Source organism: Doryrhamphus excisus, linkage group LG1 (genome assembly GCF_037039965.1).
Source record: "Doryrhamphus excisus strain RoL-2023G ecotype Guam linkage group LG1, RoL_Dexc_Guam_v1.1, whole genome shotgun sequence".
NCBI lineage: Eukaryota > Metazoa > Chordata > Actinopteri > Syngnathiformes > Syngnathidae > Doryrhamphus > Doryrhamphus excisus.
Genome location: NC_136357.1, coordinates 17600296 through 17624160, shown reverse-complemented (window position 1 = coordinate 17624160; position 23865 = coordinate 17600296). Strand labels below are relative to the sequence as shown.

The window sequence follows — 23865 nt, the reverse complement described above, 5'->3', positions numbered from 1 at the left end:
AAGGCCACCAGAACCGCTGTGCCAAGAGGAAGGCGGTGCGCGACGCCCCCGGATGGCACGCCAGCTTGGACTCGTGTGCCCAGCGGAGGACCTTAGGTCGGAGTCCTGGGATGACGAACAGGCGCCCTGAGGGGCAACCGTTGGGCGGGGTGACCTTCTCCATGGCGTCGGCCACTTGCCTCTCCACGTCCCACTGGAGGGCACCCAGAATCCGGGATTGTGGGATGATGGTCTCCGGGGGGGACTCCTCCGAGGGTGCCGAGTGCAGTCTAGAGAGGGCGTCCGGCTTGCAGTTCTGTGAGCCAGGACGAAAAGTCAGGGTGAAGTTGAACCGTGCAAGAAAGAGCGCCCACCGTGCCTGTCGGGGGTTGAGCCTCTGGGCCGAGCGGAGGTAGGCCAGGTTCTTATGGTCTGTGTGTATGACGAATGGTGGTTCCGCACCCTCCAGCCAGTGCCTCCATTCCTGCAGAGCGAGTACAACGGCCAGCAATTCCCTGTTGCCGATGTCATAATTTTGTTCGGCCGCGGTCAGGCGACGAGAGAAGAAGGCGCGGGGGTGCAGTTTCTGGTCGGTGGTGGAGCGCTGGGAGAGGACCGCCCCCACGCCAGTATTGGAAGCGTCAACCTCGACAAAGAATTGGTTAGCAGGGTTGGGGTGAATGAGTACCGGAGCGGAGGTGAATAAACCCTTAAGCCGGTTGAAAGCCGACTCCGCCTCGGGGGTCCAACCAAACGACTCCTTTACCGACGTAAGCCTAGTGAGGGGTCCAGCGACCCGACTAAAATTCCGAATAAATCGCCGGTAAAAATTGGCGAAGCCCAGGAACCGCTGGAGGTGCTTCCTAGTTGTAGGAGTAGGCCAGTCGGCCACAGCCTGGATCTTGGCTGGGTCGGGTTTAATCTGACCCCGCTCCACGATAAACCCCAGGAACGCGACTGAGGAGGTGTGAAAAGCACACTTCTCAGCCTTGACGAACAGCCTATTTTCTAGGAGTCTTTGGAGGACCAACCGGACCTGTTGCACATGTTCAGCGAGGGAGGAGGAGAAGATGAGTATGTCGTCCAGGTACACGAAGACGAACCGACCTAACATGTCCCGCAGGACGTCGTTTATCAAGCTCTGAAAGACGGCCGGGGCATTGGTAAGGCCGAAGGGCATGACCAGGTACTCAAAATGCCCAAGGGGAGTATTGAACGCGGTCTTCCACTCATCCCCCTCTCGTATGCGCACCAGATGGTAAGCACTACGCAGGTCGAGCTTAGAAAAGAACTTGGCGGAGTGAAGCAGGTTAAAAGCGGAGTCCATAAGCGGCAGAGGGTACTTATTCTTAACCGTTATGTCGTTGAGTGCCCGATAGTCTACGCAGGGACGGAGTGATTTATCCTTCTTTTCTACAAAAAAGAACCCAGCGGCTAACGGTGACGAGGAGGGACGGATGAGACCAGACGCGAGGGACGAGGAGATATACTGCTCAAGTGCCTCCCTCTCAGGCCGGGAGACATTGTACAGCCGTGACGACGGCAACACTGCTCCTGGGAGCAGATTAATGGCGCAATCATACGGCCGATGAGGCGGGAGGGATTGGGCTCGATCCTTGCTAAAAACCTCCCGCAAATCGTGGTAGGCGTCGGGAACGGAAGAGAGGTCGATCCTCTCGGGAGGAACAGAGCAGGGGGACGTGGTACGAGGCCACGCTGATTTGAGGCAGTGCGTGTGGCAGAACACACTCCAGTTTGAGATGGAGGATTTGACCCAATCGATATGCGGATTGTGCTTGAGTAACCAGGTAAGCCCTAATACGACCGGAGCGGAGCGTGACGGGACAACAAAAAAACTCATGGACTCCTGGTGGTTACCGGACACACGTAGAGAGAGAGGCGCGGTTTGGTGAGTAACCGTGGCCAGGTGACGCCCGTCGAGGGAGTGCACAACTTGTGCCGCAGACAGTTTAATAACAGGAATGGCGAGGCGGTTAACAAAGGACTCGTCCACAAAACTATCATCAGCTCCAGAGTCAATAAAGGCTGAAATGTCAACGTGTCTGTCGCGCCAGGAGAGCGTACCTGGGAGTTGTAGTCTGTTGACTGCCGCGTCTGCTAGTGACGTCATCCCAGCCGGCTGGTTCCTTCTGTCACGCGGTGTCGTGGGTTGGGCCCCAGACGCAGAGGAAGGCCAACAGGAGATGCAGTTAGAGTCTTTTAATAAGCAAAGTCCACTAAATAAACGGCCCAGGGGGCAAACACAAGGTGGTGGCGAGGAAGGGCACAAAAAAAAAACAAAACTCTCACCACAGGGCTCAGCAAACATAAATCACTTAACAGAATAACAGGAGGCTGGCTGGACGGCTAGGGAGTGCTGGGTAGACCGAAGTTCCCTTTGGGTAGCAGGATACGAAGCGAGGAACCAGCGACTGTCACAGCAAGCGGCGGCCTTAAATAGGCAGTAGATTGGATGGGCTTCAGGTGTGCCCAGTCCTCCCGCCTCCAGGCCGCTCCAGGACATCTAGAAAACAAGGAGAGGCAGACCAGAAGGCAGGAACGGAACTGTGACAGGATAACTATTAATAGTTATTTAACCTTTAACATGAACATTAATCAAACGTAATAATTTTTTCTGGGTACATGATACCATACAGCATCCATATCAAACTTGCGTGGGCCGCACTAACATTAAACTTTCATATCAAGGCGGGGGCCGCAAACTAGTGTCCTGCGGGCCACATTTGGCCCGCGGGCCGCGTGTTTGAGACCCCTGCCCTAGAGTTTCATTCTTTCTTATTATCGATAAAATCTTTTTTCAACTGCAATTATATGTCACGCGGTGCTGGGTAGACCGAAGTTCCCTTTGGGTAGCAGGATACGAAGCGAGGAACCAGCGACTGTCGCAGCAAGCGGCGGCCTTAAATAGGCAGTAGATTGGATGGGCTTCAGGTGTGCCCAGTCCTCCCGCCTCCAGCCCGCTCCAGGACATCTGGAAAACAAGGAGAGGCAGACCAGAAGGCAGGAACGGAACTGTGACAGTACCCCTCCCTCTAAGAGTCGCCACCTGGCGGCTTACCTGGCTTCTCTGGAAAGCATTTATAGAAATCGGAAAGGAGGGTGGGATCAAGGATGAGGGAGCGGGAAATCCAAGAGCGTTCCTCCGGCCCGTATCCCTCCCAGTCCACCAAATACTGAAAACCCCTGCCCCTTCTTCTCACGTCTAAAATGGCCTTGACTGTAAAGGCGGGGTGGCCATCGACCAGTCTGGGCGGAGGGGGAGGGACTTCCGGGGGGCTGAGGGTACTGGCTTGAGGAGGGAGACGTGGAAGGCTGGGTGTATCCGGAGAGCTTCAGGGAGACGGAGCTGCACAGAGGACGGGCTAAAGACCCGTACTATTGGGTATGGGCCGATGTACCTGGGTTGGAGCTTCCTTGAGTCCGTGTGGAGCGGTAGGTCCCGAGACGAGAGCCACACCCTCTGTCCAATCCTGTATTCCGGGGCGGCCGAACGGTGGCGGTTGGCCAACCGCTGGTTCCGCTCGGAGGTGCGCCCCAATGCGGCCCGGGTGTTTTGCCATGCTCGGCGAGCCCGTCTGAGGTGGGCTGCCACAGAGGGGACAGCGGACTCTGACTCCAGTGAGGGGAAAGCCTGGGGTTGGTATCCATACGCCACATGGAACGGTGAGAGGCCTGTGGCTGAGCTGACCAGCGAGTTGCGAGCGTATTCGATCCAAGGGAGATTAAAGGACCAGGAGGCGGGTTGCTGATGGCAGACGCAACGGATGGCCGCCTCCAGGTCCTGGTTGGCTCTCTCAGTTTGGCCGTTGGTCTGGGGGTGGTAACCCGAGGACAGGCTGGGTGAAGCACCAAGGGACTTGCAAAAAGCCTTCCAGACTGCTGACGTGAACTGGGGGCCCCTGTCCGAGACGATGTCCAGGGGGATACCATGCAGTCTGAAGGCATGGTGGACCAACAAATCAGCCGTCTCCAGGGCAGACGGGAGTTTGGGGAGGGCGACGAAATGAGCCATCTTAGAGAACCTGTCGACCAGCGTGAGTATGACAGTGTTGCCATTGGATGGAGGGAGGCCAGTGACGAAGTCCAGAGCCACGTGGGACCACGGGCGGGAGGGAATGGGTAGTGGTTGCAGCAACCCAGCTGGGGGCTGATGGGAGGACTTGTTCCGAGCACAGGTGGGACAGGCTGCCACAAACTCCCGTACGTCAGCTCGGTAGGAAGGCCACCAGAACCGCTGTGCCAAGAGGAAGGCGGTGCGCGACGCCCCCGGATGGCACGCCAGCTTGGACTCGTGTGCCCAGCGGAGGACCTTAGGTCGGAGTCCTGGGATGACGAACAGGCGCCCTGAGGGGCAACCGTTGGGCGGGGTGACCTTCTCCATGGCGTCGGCCACTTGCCTCTCCACGTCCCACTGGAGGGCACCCAGAATCCGGGATTGTGGGATGATGGTCTCCGGGGGGGACTCCTCCGAGGGTGCCGAGTGCAGTCTAGAGAGGGCGTCCGGCTTGCAGTTCTGTGAGCCAGGACGAAAAGTCAGGGTGAAGTTGAACCGTGCAAGAAAGAGCGCCCACCGTGCCTGTCGGGGGTTGAGCCTCTGGGCCGAGCGGAGGTAGGCCAGGTTCTTATGGTCTGTGTGTATGACGAATGGTGGTTCCGCACCCTCCAGCCAGTGCCTCCATTCCTGCAGAGCGAGTACAACGGCCAGCAATTCCCTGTTGCCGATGTCATAATTTTGTTCGGCCGCGGTCAGGCGACGAGAGAAGAAGGCGCGGGGGTGCAGTTTCTGGTCGGTGGTGGAGCGCTGGGAGAGGACCGCCCCCACGCCAGTATTGGAAGCGTCAACCTCGACAAAGAATTGGTTAGCAGGGTTGGGGTGAATGAGTACCGGAGCGGAGGTGAATAAACCCTTAAGCCGGTTGAAAGCCGACTCCGCCTCGGGGGTCCAACCAAACGACTCCTTTACCGACGTAAGCCTAGTGAGGGGTCCAGCGACCCGACTAAAATTCCGAATAAATCGCCGGTAAAAATTGGCGAAGCCCAGGAACCGCTGGAGGTGCTTCCTAGTTGTAGGAGTAGGCCAGTCGGCCACAGCCTGGATCTTGGCTGGGTCGGGTTTAATCTGACCCCGCTCCACGATAAACCCCAGGAACGCGACTGAGGAGGTGTGAAAAGCACACTTCTCAGCCTTGACGAACAGCCTATTTTCTAGGAGTCTTTGGAGGACCAACCGGACCTGTTGCACATGTTCAGCGAGGGAGGAGGAGAAGATGAGTATGTCGTCCAGGTACACGAAGACGAACCGACCTAACATGTCCCGCAGGACGTCGTTTATCAAGCTCTGAAAGACGGCCGGGGCATTGGTAAGGCCGAAGGGCATGACCAGGTACTCAAAATGCCCAAGGGGAGTATTGAACGCGGTCTTCCACTCATCCCCCTCTCGTATGCGCACCAGATGGTAAGCACTACGCAGGTCGAGCTTAGAAAAGAACTTGGCGGAGTGAAGCAGGTTAAAAGCGGAGTCCATAAGCGGCAGAGGGTACTTATTCTTAACCGTTATGTCGTTGAGTGCCCGATAGTCTACGCAGGGACGGAGTGATTTATCCTTCTTTTCTACAAAAAAGAACCCAGCGGCTAACGGTGACGAGGAGGGACGGATGAGACCAGACGCGAGGGACGAGGAGATATACTGCTCAAGTGCCTCCCTCTCAGGCCGGGAGACATTGTACAGCCGTGACGACGGCAACACTGCTCCTGGGAGCAGATTAATGGCGCAATCATACGGCCGATGAGGCGGGAGGGATTGGGCTCGATCCTTGCTAAAAACCTCCCGCAAATCGTGGTAGGCGTCGGGAACGGAAGAGAGGTCGATCCTCTCGGGAGGAACAGAGCAGGGGGACGTGGTACGAGGCCACGCTGATTTGAGGCAGTGCGTGTGGCAGAACACACTCCAGTTTGAGATGGAGGATTTGACCCAATCGATATGCGGATTGTGCTTGAGTAACCAGGTAAGCCCTAATACGACCGGAGCGGAGCGTGACGGGACAACAAAAAAACTCATGGACTCGTGGTGGTTACCGGACACACGTAGAGAGAGAGGCGCGGTTTGGTGAGTAACCGTGGCCAGGTGACGCCCGTCGAGGGAGTGCACAACTTGTGCCGCAGACAGTTTAATAACAGGAATGGCGAGGCGGTTAACAAAGGACTCGTCCACAAAACTATCATCAGCTCCAGAGTCAATAAAGGCTGAAATGTCAACGTGTCTGTCGCGCCAGGAGAGCGTACCTGGGAGTTGTAGTCTGTTGACTGCCGCGTCTGCTAGTGACGTCATCCCAGCCGGCTGGTTCCTTCTGTCACGCGGTGTCGTGGGTTGGGCCCCAGACGCAGAGGAAGGCCAACAGGAGATGCAGTTAGAGTCTTTTAATAAGCAAAGTCCACTAAATAAACGGCCCAGGGGGCAAACACAAGGTGGTGGCGAGGAAGGGCACAAAAAAAAAACAAAACTCTCGCCACAGGGCTCAGCAAACATAAATCACTTAACAGAATAACAGGAGGCTGGCTGGACGGCTAGGGAGTGCTGGGTAGACCGAAGTTCCCTTTGGGTAGCAGGATACGAAGCGAGGAACCAGCGACTGTCGCAGCAAGCGGCGGCCTTAAATAGGCAGTAGATTGGATGGGCTTCAGGTGTGCCCAGTCCTCCCGCCTCCAGCCCGCTCCAGGACATCTGGAAAACAAGGAGAGGCAGACCAGAAGGCAGGAACGGAACTGTGACAGGATAACTATTAACAGTTATTTAACCTTTAACATGAACATTAATCAAATGTAATAATTTTTTCTGGGTACATGATACCATACAGCATCCATATCAAACTTGCGTGGGCCGCACTAACATTAAACTTTCATATCAAGGCGGGGGCCACAAACTAGTGTCCTGCGGGCCACATTTGGCCCGCGGGCCGCGTGTTTGAGACCCCTGCCCTAGAGTTTCATTCTTTCTTATTATCGATAAAATCTTTTTTCAACTGCAATTAATTACAAACTAATGTGATTAATGTCGAATAAATATTGTAATTGATTGACAGCCCTAAATAAAAGTAATATAAAGTAAAATTACCCCTTGGAATGGAGAGGGAATAGTTAGATGCAGAGTGTGATCCCTTTTGTCGTAAAGTTTCCTTGTCTCTGTGGGTGGAGCATACACACACATTGCAGGAGATTGTAATGTAGTAGAAATTAAATGAGTAGATTGATATAGATTATTGACGTAGAATACTGACATATTTTTTCATTAAATTTATGTTAAAATTTTGGCTCCCTCTCATAGGCCCAATTTTGTATATCATTTCGTTCCATGAACGGAGTATTTGTGACACCCCTTGTATTTATGAATGAATCTCCTTTACTGCATTTTATTGTACTTTGTGGCAATTCTCAAAATTATTCAATACGTTTATTTGATTTGGCACAAGAGGCCTGTTTCTAGGGTATTGAAAGCAAACGTGACTGTGTCTGGAATTATAATTTGATTTTAGGTGGGGGTTGGGAGGATTTCACACAGGAAAAAAAAAAGCGGAACCACATGGCTGTGACCCCACCCCCTCCTTTTTTATGTACCACCATACAAACCTTTGGGATGGTGACAAACGCCATGAAGCGCACCATTCTGGACCCCTGCGGTGGGAAAAAACTTGTGAATGGTCACTGGGTCTGTGAGGGAGGAATTTGTTTCAGGGACTAAAGACTTTTTTCCCCTCTATAGAAAAAAAGGACGCTCCATCTTGTTGGGAAATGTTTCACGGCGGTGGATATTTTAGACTGAAAAGATAGCTTAAACATTGGAAACGCTCCTTGTGAGCCTTTCCAGATTTTCCCAAGTGGGCCAGTGACACACAACGCATAGAGCCGCCCCTTTAACCCAAACCACATAATCCTGGCACCCCAGGGGAATGAGCCTCCTTCATATATTTGTTCTTCAAGGTCCCATACTATGGAACATGTACACCAGGGGACTCAAACACGTGGCCCACGGGCCAAATGTGGCCCGCAGGACACTAGTTTGAGGCCCCCGCCTTGATATGAAAGCTTAATGTTAGTGCGGCCCGCGCAAGTTTGATACGGATGCTGTATGGTATCATGTACCCAGAAAAAATTATTACATTTGATTAATGTTCATGTTAAAGGTTAAATAACTGTTAATAGTTATCCTCCCTATGGAAGTGGTAAGTTTTTGGCTTTTTTAAGTTTAAAGGAAATAACTTGAAGGCTACCGTTTAGGTCGCTAGCTCTCTATTTTGCGAGTTAGCATGTGTCTCAAGACCCTGCAGTTGCACAATATGTTGTAAATAAAAAGAGTATAAATGTGACTATAGTCGTGTTTTGTCATGTCTACAGGGCTCTAATAATGCTTTGTTCATTTTAATCTGAAAAAAATAATTTGTCTACCCACCAACTATATGTGGTTTCTTAAGTTTTTATTATTTACCGTTTTATTATAATTATCATATTTATTTATTTATTACTGATTGATTGATTTTCTTTATTCTTGATTTGTTTATTTATTTTTCATCTTATTTTGTGTAGAAAAATAAAAAGTAAGATGTTTGAGAACAGTGGAATGTTTTATCAGAGCTTTTCTTCTGGAAAATCGGAACCGAGGCAAAGTTTATTAATTTTTTTGTTTTTAATAAATGCGTTTTTTGTTTTTTTTTGGAAAACCTGATGCGGCCCAGTCTCACCCAGACCCTAGCTCCAGTGGCCCCCAGGGAAATTGAGTTTGAGACCCCTTTATGTACTTTTATGTATCATTTACACTATGGAGTTACATGGGGGGGCTTTGCTATGCATTTTAAAGTGGACCTATTATGCTAATTTGTCAGCCCTTTGTATTGAGCTGGAGACTCCTATAGAGCAGCTACACATGATAACCAACACACAAAGCTTTCTAGTTCTTCCAGAATCTGAACCTATTCAGCTGAATGTATTCCACCCATAAGATATATTAGATTCCACCCGCTTAAAACCTAAAGCCAGGCATTACCACACAGATGGTAATGAGGCATGAGGGAATGGTCCTTGCAACCTCTCCACATAGCCATCTGCTGTTTGACGCCCCTGCACAACTTGAAGCCCCATTGTTCCGTTGAAGTAAAAAGCAGCCCAGATCACGATGGTGCCCCCTCAACTGTGCCATGTGGAAAACATCTCAGGTGGGATCTCAGAAAATAACACTGAAGCTACATTTTAAAGGCTGTGGTCTTACTGGCTGATTTCACATTATTATACATATATTATATTATATTATATATTATTAATATGTAATAAATTGCTAAAAAATCTCACTCCCATTTTGAAACTGAACCTTCTTAAGGTCCAACAGTGTAAAATGTAAATTCTTGCAGTTTGTTTGTCCCTGTCATGGTCCTAATTAGCATAAATACCCTTATAAGGGCATAAGACTGCAGAGTCAACAATGCAGTATTTAACACAGCCAGTCTCCTTGGCTTTGGAGACCTACTGATTATTTTAGTGTTACAATTAGTAGTTTGTCTTAAATCAGACTAATTTTCATATGTGGCAAAAAGCGGGCAGTACCTATCTATGCTAATTAGGAGTTGCTGACTGGCACGTTTCATGAAGACCAGTTTTTGTAAAAGAGCAATCCTCCAGAACATATTGTTGAATCTGACCCAGTGTGTGTGTGTGTGTGTGTGTCAAAAGGTTACGCAATCAGCGCACCATACTGAGACATGCACAGACCTCCAGTGTGCTGCAGAAGCGTATGAACTGGGAGAAAGGGGATGGGGGTACGAACCGGGGGGGGGGTTAGCATTTTCGTAGAGGGCGTAGCACAGGGAAAAGCTCATTTCAGGCAGCAGGTTGCATCGTGACGCCTCGTTGTTGCTTCCACCCTGGCATTTGTGCAACATCATGACAGGTAAGATTATGTTTAAAAGTCTTTACAAATCTGAACATGCTTTTTATTTACTATTTTTAAGCATTCTTGGGTTTTGTTTTGGGTGCTATGAAGTTATTGTCATTGAGTGAATGACAGAATTCAGAATTGCAAGTGTAGTAGCGCCCCAATGACTTGTTTGGTACATGGCGATTAACTTAAGCTAACACTTAAATAAGTGCATGCATTATTTTGGTCATACAATATGGTGCACCAATATGGGTTTACATGCATATAAACATGTCATACTGCATACAGCAAGGGGGTCTATAAAGTGCACATGGAACACACTAATAATAGTATATAATACTACTAATAATACGCTTTGTCACCAAACAAAGCTGAGATTCAGACTTTTTTCTTTAAATGTAAATAAACTTTACCATGTCTACATGGGTTGGTTTTAGTCTGTTTATAAAATTTTAAATATCAAAATGGCCACCAATCCATGTATGATTCATTCATTTAAAATCAACACAATGTATGTATTTAAATGAAATTGTTACGCCGGGTGGCACTCGTGCCAGGTGTTGAGGACCCCAGAGCATAGACCAAGGCAAATAAATTATAATTATAAATAATAATAATTTGATATTATTATTATTATTATTATTATTGTTATTATTATTATTATTATTATTATTATTATTATTATTGACAGCCCTAAATAAAAGTAACAGCAACTTATTAGCTTACTGTAAAAAGCCACCAGATAATAATAATAATAAGAAGAAGAAGAATTATTATATAATTATTATATAATAATAATAATATATTAATAATAATTATTATTATTATTATTATTATTATTATTACTACTACTAATAATAATAATAATAATATAATTATTCTTATTATTATTATCTGGTGGCCTTTTACAATAAGCTAATAAGTTGCTGTGTGAATGGCAATGAAGAAGACACTTTTTTTTGTAGTTTTTATGTGCAAATGCAATCAAAGTTCTTCCATTCTAAAAGTTTGAAAGTTGAAAAACAGCATTTCCAGGAAGTCAGCCAATCATTCATGTGGACAGTTAATCATTCAGTCAAGTAGTCCTGGGGCGCAAACTCCACTTCTAATAATAAACTGACCCTCATGTCCCCCAACAAGGTCGCTTTGGAGCCTGTAACGCAGGGGTCTCAAACGAGTTTGAGGCCCCCACCTTGATACCAAATTTTTATGTTGAAATGACAGCTTAAAGCTGTGTGCACACCGGACACAATTAACATGATTTTGCCCCGCCCATACTGTTACCTTACCCTGTTACCCCGCCCTGTTTTGCTTTGGATTAGCAATGGAAAATGGAATCTCCATCATTCCTTATCTGACAGCTGTTTAGGAGACCATGCATGCATGCATTGTTCTTAGCAAAAACGCGGACTAGATCTTTGGAGTTGGACTTGGTATTCCTGGTCTGCATGCATACATGGAGTCAGAGGGACAAGGGGGGTGGTGCCAAAGTGGGTCTCACTAATGCGAACCTACAAGAGTGAGCGCAGTCAGGGAGTTCCTCACAGAAGGACGCGCTAGTGACGTCTGTTCCACAACAACGCTTCTTATTCCAAAAAACGTTCGTGTGGTTTCTCAGCACTTTGTCCCCCCTCAAGGTGACACGGAGGATCACATGAAGTCGGAGACCTCCAATGGACACAGCAGACCTCTGGATGTTGTGTCCAAGGTGAAGGAGGAGAAAATGACAGACAGGGGTGAGTGGGGCAGCAAGATGGAGTTCATCCTGTCTGTGGCCGGAGAAATCATCGGCTTGGGAAATGTGTGGCGTTTTCCTTATCTGTGTTACAAGAACGGAGGAGGTGAGCACGCATGACATGTTCTTCTTGCTCCTGCGTGTTAATTGTTTGATACCGAAATCCCAGGTGCTTTCTTCATCCCGTATCTCATCTTCCTGTTTGCTTGTGGGATCCCCGTCTTCTTCCTGGAGACGGCGCTGGGACAATACACCAGTGAAGGTGGAATCACCTGCTGGAGGAAGACCTGCCCTTTGTTTGAAGGTAAAGTGTCAATCACTACCTGAAAACGGGTGCTGAACAAGAGGGGTCTTCTGTTTTGGTTGGTGGGATATTTACTTTTCAGGAGTGGGTTACGCCACCCAGGTGATTGTGGCCCTGCTGAACGTCTACTACATCATCGTGTTAGCCTGGGCCATCTTCTACCTGTCTAACTCTTTCACCTGGGACCTACCTTGGGCCTCGTGCAACAACACCTGGAACACAGGTGAGACACTTTTGTCCTGCATCTGGGAAAAGTATGGATTTTGTTCGGATTTTGGTTTGAATCCTTTTTTTTTTTAAGGTTCCTGCGTGACGTTTCAAAGGGGGAACAGTTCCATGCTTCCCCAAGAGAACGCCACCTCTCCGGTTATGGAATTCTGGGAGTAAGTCCGCTAAAATTAACTAATATCCACGCGGTCAAAGTAGTAAAGTATTAATACATTTTATTGACATTTAATTTACATTTTTCAATTTAACTCCATGCCGTTTTCACACCAATTGCAATTTTTTCAATACAATAGCTTACATCAGGGGTCTCAAACTCAATTTACCTGGGGGCCACTGGAGCTAGGGCAGGGGTCTCAAACACGCGGCCCCTGGACACTAGGACAATAGTTTGAGGCCCCCGCCTTGATATGAAAGTTTAAACTTAAGAAACCACATATAGTTGGTGGGTAGACAAATTATTTTTTTCCGATTAAAATGAACAAAGCATTATTAGAGCCCTGTAGACATGACAAAACACTACTATAGTCACATTTATACTCTTTTTATTTACAACATATTGCGCAACTGCAGGGTCTTGAGACACATGCTAACTCGCAAACTAGAGAGCTAGCGACCTAGACGGTAGCCTCCAAGTTATTTCCTTTAAACTTAAATAGCCAAAAACTTACCACTTCCACACGGATAGGGAGGATAACTATTAACAGTTATTTAACCTTTAACATGAACATTAATCAAACGTAATAATTTTTTCTGGGTACATGATACCATACAGCATCCATATCAAACTTGCGCGGGCCGCATTAACATTAAACTTTCATATCAAGGCGGGGGCCTCAAACTAGTGTCCTGTGGGCCACATTTGGCACACGGGCCGCGTGTTTGAGACCCCTGGCTTTTTAAAAAATTTTATTTACCATTATTATTTACGGGCGGCACGGTGGTGTAGGGGTTAGTGCGCCAGGGTTCAATTCCACCCTCGGGCATCTCTGTGTGGAGTTTGCATGTTCTCCCCGTGCATGCGTGGGTTTTCTCCGGGTACTCCGGTTTCCTCCCACATTCCAAAAACATGCTAGGTTAATTGGCTACTCCAAATTGTCCATAGGTATGAATGTGAGTGTGAATGGTTGTTTGTCTATATGTGCCCTGTGATTGGCTGGCGACCAGTCTAGGGTGTACCCCGCCTTACGCCCGAAGACAGCTGGGATAGGCTCCAGCACCCCCCGCGACCCTCGTGAGGAAAAGCGGTAGAAAATGAATGAATTATTATTTACCATATTTTTATTTATTTTTATTTTATTATTTTTATCATTTTAACTTTTATTATTTTTTAATAGTTATTTAAGCTATTGTATATTAATAATACATGGTGCACTCACTATACAATTTTTTTGAATATCCAAATAATCATAATAATAACATTCTATCAAGGTATAAGTGGCAGTTGTGATTGTAGACGCAGGGTGCTAAGAATCTCCTCAGGGATCCATCACATTGGCTCTTTAAACTGGGACTTGGTGATCTGCTTGGCCGTGGCCTGGGCCATCTGCTACTTCTGCATCTGGAAGGGTGTCAAGTCTACGGGCAAGGTGAGCGCCCTCCAGTGGATCAGGTTGAGGCTTATTTCTAAACATCTAATCTGGACTGGAACACGATGCTCCATCTCCACAGGTGGTTTATTTCACCGCCACGTTCCCATACCTGATGTTGCTCATCCTGTTGGTTAGAGGCGTCACGCTGCCTGGAGCATCACGAGGAATCCACTTCTACCTCTACCCGGATGTGGGACGGCTTGCTGACCCACAAGTAGGTGGGCACTCGATCCTGGGACCGAGACCCGGGGCCTAAATGGATTTACATATTTTTGTGTCCAAAGGTGTGGATGGATGCGGGGACTCAGATCTTCTTCTCCTACGCCATCTGTCTGGGCTGCCTGACCGCACTGGGAAGTTACAACAAGTATAACAACAACTGCTACAGGTGGTCACACTGCTTCTTTCCTTATATAATTATTTGTATTATACAGTAGAATATATAACAAAAGTGGGGACTCAAGTCAGATTCGACTTGAACTTTGACACCAATGACTCTGGACTTGACTCGGATTTTAGTTTAATGACTTGTCAATAATGTCATTGCAAAGGGGTGCTGGAGCCTATCCCAGCTGTCTTTGGGCGAGAGGCGGGGTACACCCTGGACTGGTGGCCAGCCAATCACAGGGCACATATAGACAAACAACCATTCACACTCACATTCATACCTATGGACAATTTGGAGTGGCCAATTAACCTAGCATGTTTTTGGAATGTGGGAGGAAACCGGAGTACCCGGAGAAAACCCACGCATGCACGGGGAGAACATGCACAAAGCCCGAGCCAGGATTATTCAAGACCTGATTAATCAAGCCAGGAGAAACCAATCCCCGATATGTGCGCGTACGTGGCTTCCTTAAGTAGACCCGTCGATCGATCACAGAGTCACAGAGTACAGACGAAATCATTACAAAGGTCAGAGAAGAAATGGTCACACTAAAAAGATGCTTTGATGATAATAGATTGTCCTTGAACTTAAGTAAAACTAAAATCATGCTGTTTGCTAACAGCAGAAAGGACACGCACCAGAAAATACAAATAGACGGTGTAGACATTGAAAGGGTGAACGAAAATACATTTCTGGGGATCACAATAGATGAAAATATGAGCTGGAAACCTCATATTACAAATATAAAACATAAGGTGGCCAGAAATATTTCAGTATTGAACAAAGCAAAATTTGTTGTCAATCAGAAATCACTCCACACTCTTTATTGCTCTCTGGTTCTACCATATCTTACTTATTGTGTGGAAATATGGGATAATAACTATAAAAGCAATCTTCACTCGCTAAATGTACTGCAAAAAAGGTCAGTAAGGATAATTCATAATGCCGCCTACAGAGAACATACTAACTCCTTATTTCTAAAATCACAAATACTTCAACTTGCTGATATAGTTCATCTTCAAACAGCTAAAATAATGCATAAGGCTAAAAATAAGCAATTAGCTAAAAATGTCATCCAATACTTCTCTACAAGAGAGGAGAAATATGTTGAAAAATATGTTGAAATATGTTGAAGTTGAAATACGGATTCAAATGCTTGGCGGGCCGCATGTTGCCCCCGGGCCGTAGTTTGCCCACTCCTGCTGTATGGTCATATCACCTCGTACTTTGGAATGTGACTAAAAATAAAAATAAAAATAAAAATAAAAATAAAAATAAAAATAAAAATAAAAATAAAAATAAAAATAAAAATAAAAATAAAAATAAAAATAAAAATAAAAATAAAAATAAAAATAAAAATAAAAATAAAAATAAAAATAAAAATAAAAATAAAAATAAAAATAAAAGCCCGCTCCTCTGTGACATCACAAAGGAACAGTATTGCCGCGCCTTTTGAAACATAGCCTTTTGAGCCATCCCAAACTTCTTTCAGGGCTCACTTCCAAATGCGCAAACCTCATTATTTGAAACTATTCCATCGTTTAACCGAGAATACAGCATTCTAAATATATTTATAGGTCAGAAAAATGGAAAAAAACATAATAGGCACAAATGTAACACATTTCACCTTAAACTTGCTGATATAGTTCATCTTCAAACAGCTAAAATAATGCATAAGGCTAAAAATAAGAAATTAGCTAAAAATGTCATCCAATACTTCTCTACAAGAGAGGAGAAATATGATCTCAGGGAAGAAGTACATTTGAAACACTTCTATGCTAGGACTATGTTATGCTAGCCATAGCATTTCAGTATGTGGAATCAAACTATGGAATGGATTGAGTAAGGAAATCAAACAATGCACAACAATGAGCCAATTCAAGAAACAATACAAGCAGTTGATGTTTGCTAAATACAAGGATGAAGAGTCTTGAACCAGTCATGATGTGCTATATATATCACTATATTGACACTTACTATGGTACCCATTATGGCATTGGATGCTCATATCACCTCCTACTTTGGTACGAGTTACATTATTAAAAAAACAAACAAACAAACAAAAAAACCTTGAACTGTATTATGGAAAGCAGGAAGTGAACAAATGTAACAGTTACTGATTGTAAAAGTACCAGATGGAGGGGTAGGATTTAATAAGCTTTGCTTCTTCCTACTCCTTTTGGACATGTGGAACTGGGAACTGATTATGGGATGCACTCAATTGTAATGATGCATGTTCAAATGAAATAAAACCATTACCATTGCCATTACAGATTCACCATGGCAACAAAAGCATTGTACTTTCTCCCAACGGAAGTGGAAATCTTCATAGAGGCTTAGAGGCATAGAGGAGGGAAAAGAGCAAATAAGGTGGAAAGGCAACACCTAAATATCCGACTCACCACAAGTCTGTGAATGCATCTGGATTGCGTTGTGATTGCTGATTGGATGAGCAAGGCAGGGGGCAGTAGGCTAGTTTATGTAGTGTAGTGGTGTGCATACTGCTAGATTTCGATCCTGATACCAAGTAAATACAGGGCCAGTATCGCCGATATTGATATCGATACCTTTTAAAAATGAAGTAGGACGCATCATCAATCTGAATCTATCTAAATCTGAATGAAATTTGAATACTTTTTTTGTGATTTGACCTTGTGATTATTAATCAGTTCAAATTTGGCCTGAGTTTATAAGTCAATATAAAATACTTTATTAGCACAATAAACGTTTTTTTGTGGTGCCTAGCCTTACTACAAATGATACAACTTGCCATGGTCTCGTTTTCGGCCTGAAAATTTAACCAACCAGGGCTCCACGTTCTTTCTGCCATCTTCCTGCTCTCGCTGTGGTATGGCTGGGCTTGCAAACTTTCACACCAATAGCTTTGCGATATTTAATATACATAACTACTGCTTGCTGCCCACTCCTGATACTTCGAATGCAGCTACTGCTGTCTTTTGGGGTTCCTTAAGAAACACATCAAGAGGTTGCCTACAGCCACAGTTGTCATGCCAGTCTTTATTTGCTTTTATAAACCACAAAAGAAGACATGTGTCTTTTTGAATAGGCTCCAGCCTAAGCGGCATAGAAAATGGATGGATGGATGCATGGATGGTGTCTGTTTGACATTTCGTTTTCTTGGCAGGGATTGTCTGTCGCTGTGCTTCCTGAACAGCGGGACCAGTTTTGTGGCAGGCTTCGCCATTTTCTCCATCTTGGGTTTCATGTCATATGAACAGAACGTCCCCATCTCGGAGGTGGCCGAATCTGGTCAGTGGTTCTACAAACACGCAATAGCACATACGTTGTTGACACACCTTGTAGAGCAATGGCTCTCAAATGGAGAGTCGTGACCCAAAGGCAGGTCGCAGAGGGATTCTAGTTAGGTCACAAATTAAGTCAGGTCAATAATAACATTAAAATACTTAATATGTATTATTCGGTAATTAAGCGGTATTAACCAATAGTATGTTCATTGCACATTTTTCACTGGCATATTTTTGTGGTCTTTTTGCTATTGAATTTGAACTGATTTTGAAACACAAATAAATTTGCTTGACTTAAATACAGTACATTTAGAAATAAATTAATGAAGGAATAAATTTAAAAATGAAAAAAAAACTTAAATAAAAGTACAAAAAAATAAGAAAAAAATGACTTCAATAAAAAAATACAATAAATAAAATGACTGAAATGAAAGGGTTAAAAAGAGTGTAGAATAAAAATCAATCTAAATAAAAGTCTCAAAATTAATAAATAAATAAATAAATAAATAGACTTAAAATGACTTTTAAAAAATATATAATGAATAACTTGACTTAAATAAAAGTTTAAAAATGTGTTTTACATATATAAATTACCTAAATAAAAGTGTAAAAAAATAATGTAATAATTTGTCAAAAATAATTGCATTAAAAAAGTCAAAGCATAAAAATAGAAAATTATCAAAAATACAAAATGACTTCAACAAATGTGGGTTACGACTTAACGCAAGTCCTAGATTGACACCATTAGAGAGCCCCTGTTGTAGAGGAAAAGTTTAAGATGTGTATTGTATCCAATCCAGGTCCAGGTTTGGCCTTTATAGCCTATCCACGTGCTGTATCCATGATGCCTTTCTCTCCCCTGTGGGCATGCTGCTTCTTCGTCATGATTGTTTTCTTGGGACTGGATAGTCAAGTGAGACCAACACACACATACAATTGATGTGCAGTATGTCCGCGTTATGGCGATATGTGATGTGTTTACTAGGGGGGCAACGATACACAAAAATCACGGTTCGGTGATGGTTCGATAAATGACCTTGGCTTTTAGAATTAGAATTTTTTTTAATTGCCAACAATGTTCTCACCTTAAAAGTACAGTTCTGCTGCACGCACCATAAAAGACCAAATAAAGCATCAAGTAACTTTAAGCATCACTTTAAGTATCAATATAATTCAATAAACCATTGGGGCTTAACTATCAACATTTAAATTCAATCCTGCTTCACAGAAATTTAATTTATCCCAATTAGGTCACAAACCCAATTCAAAACTACATTGCCAGTTGGGCAGATATCAAAAAAGTGACATAAAAGCACCATAAAATAGAAAAAATGACCAAACAAGAGGTTATCTTAACTCTATGTCTTTTAACAACATGTTCGGTTGTAAAGTAAACTGCTATGATAGAACCATTTTAAAAATACGGACATTAAATGGGTCACGCTGAGTGTGTTTGTAGCTGTTCTAAATTAGCAGTTAGCTTGTTATGCTTTTGAATTGTATAGAACCACCATTCAACTTTTCAACAAGAAGTGTATTGCTGTGTTACACGTTGTTCAATACGCATGCGTACCGAGCCGTGACCGCTCTATCGAACGGTTCCATACAGAGACAGGTATTGTTGCACCCCTACTATTTATGCGTGCATGTCTGTGATAGTTTGTGTGCGTGGAAAGCCTGGTGACAGCCATGGTGGACATGTATCCTTCCACCTTCCGACGGAAATACCGCAGGGAGCTCTTCATCCTCGTCGTGGCTGTGGTCTCCTTCCTAATGGGCCTCATCATGCTGACTGAGGTGAAGATAAAAAGACATGCAACTCAGTTTCAATGAAAATTGCTTTTGTCTTTCTTTGACGCCAAATGTGTGTAAATGTGTAAACCTAATTCTCTCTTTTTTTACGTCTGCCCACACAGGGAGGAATGTACATCTTCCAGCTCTTTGACTACTACGCAGCCAGCGGGATGTGTCTGCTCTTTGTGGCCATTTTTGAGACTGTTTGCATCGCGTGGGTTTACGGTGAGCGTGAAAGGAAGATCTGATGATTGTAGTTTATTCGTTTGGGTTTGTTGTCTGACCCACGGTGCATTCAAGGTGCGGACAACTTCTACGACAACATCGAGGACATGATAGGCTATCGCCCGGGCCCTGTCATCAAATACTGCTGGATGTTTTTCACCCCTGCGACCTGCTTTGTTGGTTCAATACTTTCTTTAGCTCCATTTTAGTTTTAGCACCCTCTAGTGGTCAATATTGCATCAACATTAAAAAGTACTGCATATGGCTGAGTTCAGTTCGGTTCTTGTTTATTTCAGGGAACCTTTGCATTCGCCTTGATCAAGTACTCCCCTCTAAAATACAACAATGATTATGTGTACCCGTGGTGGGGTAATGGTATTGGTTGGATCCTTGCCTTGTCCTCCATGTTGTGCATTCCTTTATGGATGGCCTTTAAACTCTATTACACGCCTGGGACGCTGCAACAGGTATGAAACACTAATCACTAACTAATGTTGTCTCTAATTTGGTTTTTCTCCAATCGTAATTGAATCTAATTGGGTTATACACACTTAATTAATGTATTTATGGGATTTCATCACTTGTCTTTCTCCCAGCGCCTCGCTGTCCTGACCACTCCTTCCGCTGATTTACCCAAGTCCAAACAAGAGCAGGAGAAGTTGTTGTCCGTGAGCACGGTCGACGATGACGGACTCCAGCAGAAGGCCAAGGACGGTTACTTGCGTGTTGATGACAAGGAGTCCCATTGCTAGACACACTAAAAGTTGGTGCTTGGAGACTTATCAAGGAAGGGTCGCAGGTCGTTGACACCCACTTGCAATACCTCACTACTTAAGACGGCTCAACACGGAAGACTTTTTGGGAAGTCAGCTGACTTGTTGTTGCTGATGCTGCTGCTGCATACTGACCGTGCTTTTAACATGCAGTGATGGCCACCACTTTTATATGGTGGTAAAGACTTTTCATGCTTTCTAAGGAAGCATTTTTTTTTCCTTTGTTGTGTGTGGACTTTTTTTTTATCTCCAAACTGTATATGTATGGCTTCATATGTTTAATAAGAAACAATTATAATAATGATAATAAACACTCACTTGAATAACATCTTTGTGGGTTTGAATGCTTTTTGAAATATTAATTTCAGTTACGTTATCTGCTGTTTCTGATGTTTTATTTGTATTCTCTCCCCTAAAACAAAGCCAGTGTATTGCTTCACACCCTGTATACCAGGGGTCTCAAACTCAATTTACTTGGGGGCCACTGGAGCTAGGGTCTGGGTGAGACTGGGTCGTATCAGGTTTTCCCCCAAAAAACAAAAAAACAAAAAAACAAAAAAAACGCATTTATTAAAAACAGAAAAATGAAAAAACTTTGCTTTGGTTCCAATTTTGTACAAGAAAAGCTCTGATAAAACATTCCACTGTTCTCAAATATCTTACTTTTTATTTTTCTACACAAAATAAGATGAAAAATAAATAAACAAATCAAGAATAAAGAAAGTCAATCAATCAGTAATAAATAAATATAATTATAATAATAATAAAACAGCAAATAATAAAAACTTAAGAAACCACATATAGTTGGTGGGTAGACAAATTATTTTTTTCAGATTAAAATGAACGAAGCATTATTAGAGCCCCGTAGACATGACAAAACACGACTATAGTCACATTTATACTCTTTTTATTTACAACATATTGCGCAACTGCAGGGTCTTGAGACACATGCTAACTCGCAAACGAGGGGGCCTAAACTAGCATCCTGCAGGCCACATTTGGCCTGCGGCCGCTTGTTTGTTTTTTAATATTTTATTATTTTATTATTTTATTATTTTATTATTTTATTATTTTATTATTTTATTATTTTATTATTTTATTATTTTATTATTTTATTATTTTATTATTTTATTATTTTATTATTTTATTATTTTATTATTTTATTATTTTATTATTTTATTATTTTATTATTTTTTTATACTATACTACTTTTTTTACTATATTCTATATAAATATATATTTAAATTAAAAAAACAGTTAATCGTCATTTTGTATTAGTAGCCCTGTATCAATTAAAAAGTACAATGCAACCATAGTGTAGATTACATTATTTAGTATAGGAGGTCAGCACAGGGCAACATAGATTGATTAATAATGATAACATTTATTTCCTAATGCTGGTAAACAAATATAAATACATATTTCATACATATAAATAAAACTAAAGAACAGTAAGAGTCAAAGAACATTTATACATTTATATACAATCCAGCAGAGGACGCTGTCGGCGCTATAACGACCCACTCACTGTTTACGGAAGTGGGAGTGACGTGTCACCCCAGTATCACCGGTGCATTGTGGGTAAAGGAAGCCGAGCAAGCTAACGGCCGCTGCTGGCAGCCCATTTAGCTCTACTTTGACAGCCGTTTTCGGTGAATGGACACCATTAAGTAACGAACATTCAACGGAGAGATGTCATTTTATCATGTGAATGTCCGCCCTGCGTGACGAAAGCGGACATATGTCGGCGTCATCGCTTCTGTGTTGCGCACCGGCGCTCCGAGCAGAGAAGAACGGGGACACAGTGTCGATGGACGGCGGCATTTCGGTGCTCTTCTCCCGGGGAGGCAAATAAAGTCGTGGCGGCTTTTCTTTTTTTCTTTCTTTTTTTTCTTGTAGCTTTCAGTCGAAAGACTCTATCTTTTGGTAAACATGTCCACCAGCAGTCCGGAGGCGGTGAAGAAATTGCTGGAGAACATGCAGACGGACCTGCGCTCTCTCTCTATGGAGTGCAAGAAGAAATTCCCACCAGTCAAGGAGGTCAGTCTGCTTGCTAGCTAACCAGCTAGCTTAGCATTAGCATTTAGCAAAACATGTATCCTTATGTCAGCTTTGATATTAATGTCATTTTTGTCATGCTCTAATGTGGCCACCAGCAGGCCCCCTACACAACCCCCAACCCGCCCTGGACCGGTTCATGTAAAAGTTCCACCCGGCCCGCCTAAATGAATAAGCCGCTTGTTGCCACTGTCGTTCATGCCACGTCGTTAGGGACACAATATTAGGCACACTTCATTTAAATGACATCCAAGCCAAGAGCTGTCTGACTCCGTTTAGATTGGTACTGTTACTAAGGTGTTCACTGGTGTACTGTTGAACTGTACTGCTATTTCTTCCCTGTTACTAAGGTAATCCAAATGTTCCTCACAACTGGGACTAGATTAAAAAATCTCATGAATTAGAGAGTGTTCCCCAACCTTTATGAGCCCACAAACCTTCTGGCGGACCCCTGTGCCCAGGACGTCATAATAATCTAATTCCCATGGAAATTAATCAAGTAAACACTGCAGGAACAAAAACAAATACAAGAGAAAAATACTGAAAAGTCAAATGCAAGTTCACAGGAACGGAATTGTGCACCTGATGGCTTTGATTTTGTATTTTCCATGTTTTCTTGACGCAAATTCATTCATTCATTTTCTACCGCTTTTTCCCCACGAGGGTCGCGGGGGTGCTGGAGCCTATCCCAGCTGTCTTCGGGCGAGAGGCGGGGTACACCCTGGACTGGTGGCCAGCCAATCACAGGGCACACATAGACAAACAACCATTCACACTCACATTTATACCTATGGACAATTTGGAGTCACCAATTAACCTAGCATGTTTTTGGAATGTGGCAGGAAACCGGAGTACCCGGAGAAAACCCACACATGCACGGGGAGAACATGCAAACTCCACTCAGAGATGACCGAGGGTGGAATTGAACCCTGGTCTCCTAGCTGTGAGGCTTGACGCAAATGAACAGCACTATTATCATCATCATCTACCGTCACCCAACTAGCAGTCAAGGCTAAACCAACTCTTATTGACTACCAGTTCCCTCCTTTTTATTTCCCATAGTCGCAGTGAAATAGAATGTTTGAGGCTCTTGGGCTGCAATATAGTTAATATGATATAATATAAACAATTAAATGTGTTTTATTTTTGAGCAATAACTGTTGTAAGTGGATCCAGCAGCACCTGCTTGAATGTTGTCCTTGACAGTGTGGCACTAAAGTGTTAAATTGTTTTACAAATTTACAGCTTTCCATGGTGTAAAAAAAAAAAAAGAACTCTCCTAAGTGTGAGTGAGTTAGTGTTGGTGATAGACAGTTCAGAGCGAGCACTGTGAGGGCGAGGGGCAGTGCAGCAGGAAGCAGACACTGGGAGACTTGCGGTGCAGCAAAAAAACAATATCGGGTATATTTTTACCGATATTGATTAATCTGCCATTACTGGCACGATATATCAGCCCACCAATATATTGGTCGGGCTCTACCCTGCACAGGAAAACTATTAAAGAAAAAAAATGTGAGAATAAACTAGTAATACTATGAATAATACAATGTAATTTTAGTAGAACAGAGATGAAATATGTAAAAATG

The 23865-nt window shown here is 44.0% G+C and overlaps 2 protein-coding genes across 4 annotated transcripts in view; both read left to right on the top strand.

Annotated features, from left to right (window-relative positions):
• Window positions 1-9826: 9826 nt before the first annotated feature.
• Window positions 9827-20547, top strand: slc6a13 (solute carrier family 6 member 13). Of its 2 annotated transcripts, none has more exons than XM_058076276.2 (15): window positions 9827-9931; window positions 11557-11760; window positions 11824-11958; window positions 12041-12181; window positions 12260-12341; window positions 13640-13772; window positions 13855-13989; window positions 14060-14163; window positions 17309-17433; window positions 18230-18342; window positions 19089-19226; window positions 19346-19448; window positions 19524-19624; window positions 19745-19915; window positions 20045-20547. In XM_058076276.2, the coding sequence occupies exons 1-15, from the start codon at window positions 9925-9927 to the stop codon at window positions 20198-20200; spliced, it is 1848 nt and encodes a 615-aa protein (XP_057932259.2). In that variant the 5' UTR covers window positions 9827-9924; the 3' UTR covers window positions 20201-20547. The 2 variants fall into 2 exon arrangements, with proteins under 2 accessions (XP_057932259.2, XP_057932258.2); XM_058076275.2 differs by having other exon boundaries at window positions 13628-13772.
• A 1230-nt stretch (window positions 20548-21777) lies between these two features.
• Window positions 21778-23865, top strand: part of mon2 (MON2 homolog, regulator of endosome-to-Golgi trafficking) — a 49378-nt gene continuing 47290 nt past the window's right edge. For both annotated transcript variants that reach the window (XM_058076274.2, XM_058076273.2), the window contains exon 1: window positions 21778-22261. In XM_058076274.2, the coding sequence (XP_057932257.2) occupies window positions 22154-22261 (108 nt within the window). In that variant the 5' untranslated portion in view covers window positions 21778-22153. The remainder of the gene's footprint in view (window positions 22262-23865) is intronic.

Excerpts from the sequence above, each read along its gene's own strand:
- slc6a13 (XM_058076275.2), top strand. Across the intron at positions 13,990-14,059 it reads GACGGCTTGCTGACCCACAA|GTGTGGATGGATGCGGGGAC; the intron begins GTAGGTGGGCAC and ends TTGTGTCCAAAG. Across the intron at positions 19,625-19,744 it reads TCACCCCTGCGACCTGCTTT|GGAACCTTTGCATTCGCCTT; the intron begins GTTGGTTCAATA and ends TGTTTATTTCAG.